General features: G+C 37.0%; 1 protein-coding gene across 16 annotated transcripts in view; it reads left to right on the forward strand.

Annotated features, from left to right (window-relative positions):
• LOC122327191 (R3H domain-containing protein 1) overlaps positions 1-2,500 on the forward strand; it is a 39,902-nt gene that overhangs the window by 32,603 nt on the left and 4,799 nt on the right. For 15 of the 16 annotated variants that reach the window (XM_043222378.1, XM_043222391.1, XM_043222392.1 and 12 more), the window contains 3 exons: positions 1,002-1,156; positions 1,230-1,381; positions 1,473-1,576. In XM_043222378.1, the coding sequence (XP_043078313.1) occupies positions 1,002-1,156; positions 1,230-1,381; positions 1,473-1,576 (411 nt within the window). The remainder of the gene's footprint in view (positions 1-1,001; positions 1,157-1,229; positions 1,382-1,472; positions 1,577-2,500) is intronic. The other variant, XM_043222383.1, reaches the window with a different exon arrangement.

Here is a 2,500-nt window from a genome sequence, read left to right on the forward strand (position 1 = left end):
AGCAAATATATAGTTTATGTACTTGTGTATAAACCGTATAACAGTATAGAATTTATCTGCAAATGTATTACACTTTACACATCTTATATTAAACGTTTATTGCATATAATATTTTATGAACATTAATTGAACATTTCAAATCGTTAAATGCTTTCAATATAATCTATTTATTATGGTTTTATTAAATGTAATATTTCGTAAATATTAAGTACTAAGAAATTAGAATGCTAAGAAATGATGAAATAATACCAAATAGTGAACGTTTATAATTTTCGTTATAATAATTAGCAATATCTGTTTAAAGTTTAAAAACCCATATTACTTTATAGGCCGTTTTTGTAAATGAATAACATATTTAACATTTTGTATTAAAGGTTTATTTCATTTAATATTTAATAAATGTTAAATCATTAAATGTTGAATCCTACAGTACTACTACAGTAATTAATTAAATCCAATCATTAAAACCCTGTTTATTAAATGAAATAAATAAATATTATTTGTTTATTGTTAACGTTGTTGTTATTTATAAACAATCTTTACAATATATTATGTACACTTTTGTTGTTGTTACTGCTATTATTATTATTATTTATAAACAGGTCATTATAAGCCTTATCAGTCTGGCTCATGAATAAATAACATTAATCCACGTCACTGATTTTCTGAGAAATTGCAGTTAATGCAACCGATAATTCTTATTACAGCCGCCGTGTTGCAGACGTGTCTAATTTTCTCGCTGCTCATCGTGCCGTTATCCTCAGCAGCTATTTTTCTTCAGAATCGCTGCCATTTCCTCTCAAACCGTGACCGGTCTGGGACTACATAAAGCGCCCATCTGCTCCGGCTCGCACCGTCTTTTACCCGTTTCACGTACTTTTCGTAATTAAACTGTGTTTTTAAAAGTTGTTTACAGCTTTAATGCTGCGTGAACAACTCTCTTCCAGATGTGGCCGGCTGCCGTTTATGCTGATGCGCTGGCGTCTTGATGTGTTTTTCAGGTTTCCAGACTGTCATGCCCGCTCAAGCCCCCAGCTACCAGAGCATGATGGGAGTTCAGCAGACTCAGAACCAATCGCTGGTCGGATCTCAGGCCGGAATGGCCAATCAGATTCAGAGCGTGATGGTGCAGTATCCCGCAATGCCTCCGTATCAGGTAGGAGCGTTTCTCGCGTCTCTTGACGTTTGCCGGCTTTTTTCGGTGGTTTTAATGAGGTAATGTTTGTCAGGTGTCTGTGCAGCAGGGCTCTCAGAGCGTTCCTCAGGCGGCCTATCAGCAGCAGATCGTCCTGCAGGGACAGACCAATCAGACGCCAGCGCCCTCCGCCAGCATGCAGGTGTATTACAGCATGATGCCGCCGACGCAGCACTCTAGCATCAGGTAATGCGTACTCGGCTAATCGGTGTGAGCATCGCTGAACGCCATTGGCTCTGTGTTCTGTGCTTCGCGTGAACTTCCTGTCTGCGTGCAGCTCGACCGTTGGTTTCCTTCCTCCGCCGGGTTCGGAGCAGATGCAGTTTCCCCGAACGACCTCCCCCTGCGGCTCTCAGCCAATCACAGGCCAGCAGTGCACAGGTAGGATGACCAATCACAAAACAAGAAAAAGTAATAAATGGTTTTAGTATTATTTTCCTTTATAGTTTTTAATACATGTATGTGTTTATATACGTGTGTGTGTGTGTGTGTGTGTGTGTGTGTGTGTGTGTGTGTGTGTGTGTGTGTGTGTGTGTATGCATGTATGTTTTTTTTTTTTTTTTTTGCACTCACCTACTTTAACTCACTGGTGCATGAAAATTACATTTTAAAAAATTACTATATATCTCACATTTACAAAAAGATGATAAAAATTATTTAAAAAAAAAATTTCATTTAAAAAAAATATTCCAGACAATACAGTATTTAAAACTAAAATATAAATTTAAAATGAATGACTAAATATGAACTATTTAAAATCATTTAATCTTTAAATACGTAATAATTTTTTTCTGGGATGTTTTTCTCCCGGCCATTTCTTGAGGCTATATGTAACATGTAAAGTTTTTTGTTTTTTTTATGTTGAAAAACTGATACTCTCGTCTAAAGGTTAATGAATATAGCTCTGCGCCGTTTACTGACGACAGGTATTTTTTAATTAGTCTTTGCGCATCTCTCGGTTAATAAATTGAGCACGCATAATGAGCTTTGAGCAGTTTATTTCTCATTTTCCAAATTTTACATAGCTGTTTAATTAAATGTTGTTTACAATTCTGGTTTCGGCTCGTGCCTTACGGCGTTTGTGAAGAGATCATCGCACGTTCAAGAAGCAGTGAGAACAATCAATGTTTATTTGAATAAACCTCTGTGTTAATGAACACTCAGCTCTGTGTGTGTGTGTGTGTGTGTGTGTGTGTGTGTGTGTGTGAGAGAGAGAGAGGTGATGATTATGTTGCTGAAGAAGAGGCTGTTTTTAATGAGGAAGAACCGAGACCCACACACACACTCTTTGACCTTTCGCTGTTT

The sequence above is a fragment of the Puntigrus tetrazona genome, chromosome 22 (assembly GCF_018831695.1).
Source record: "Puntigrus tetrazona isolate hp1 chromosome 22, ASM1883169v1, whole genome shotgun sequence".
Lineage (NCBI taxonomy): Eukaryota > Metazoa > Chordata > Actinopteri > Cypriniformes > Cyprinidae > Puntigrus > Puntigrus tetrazona.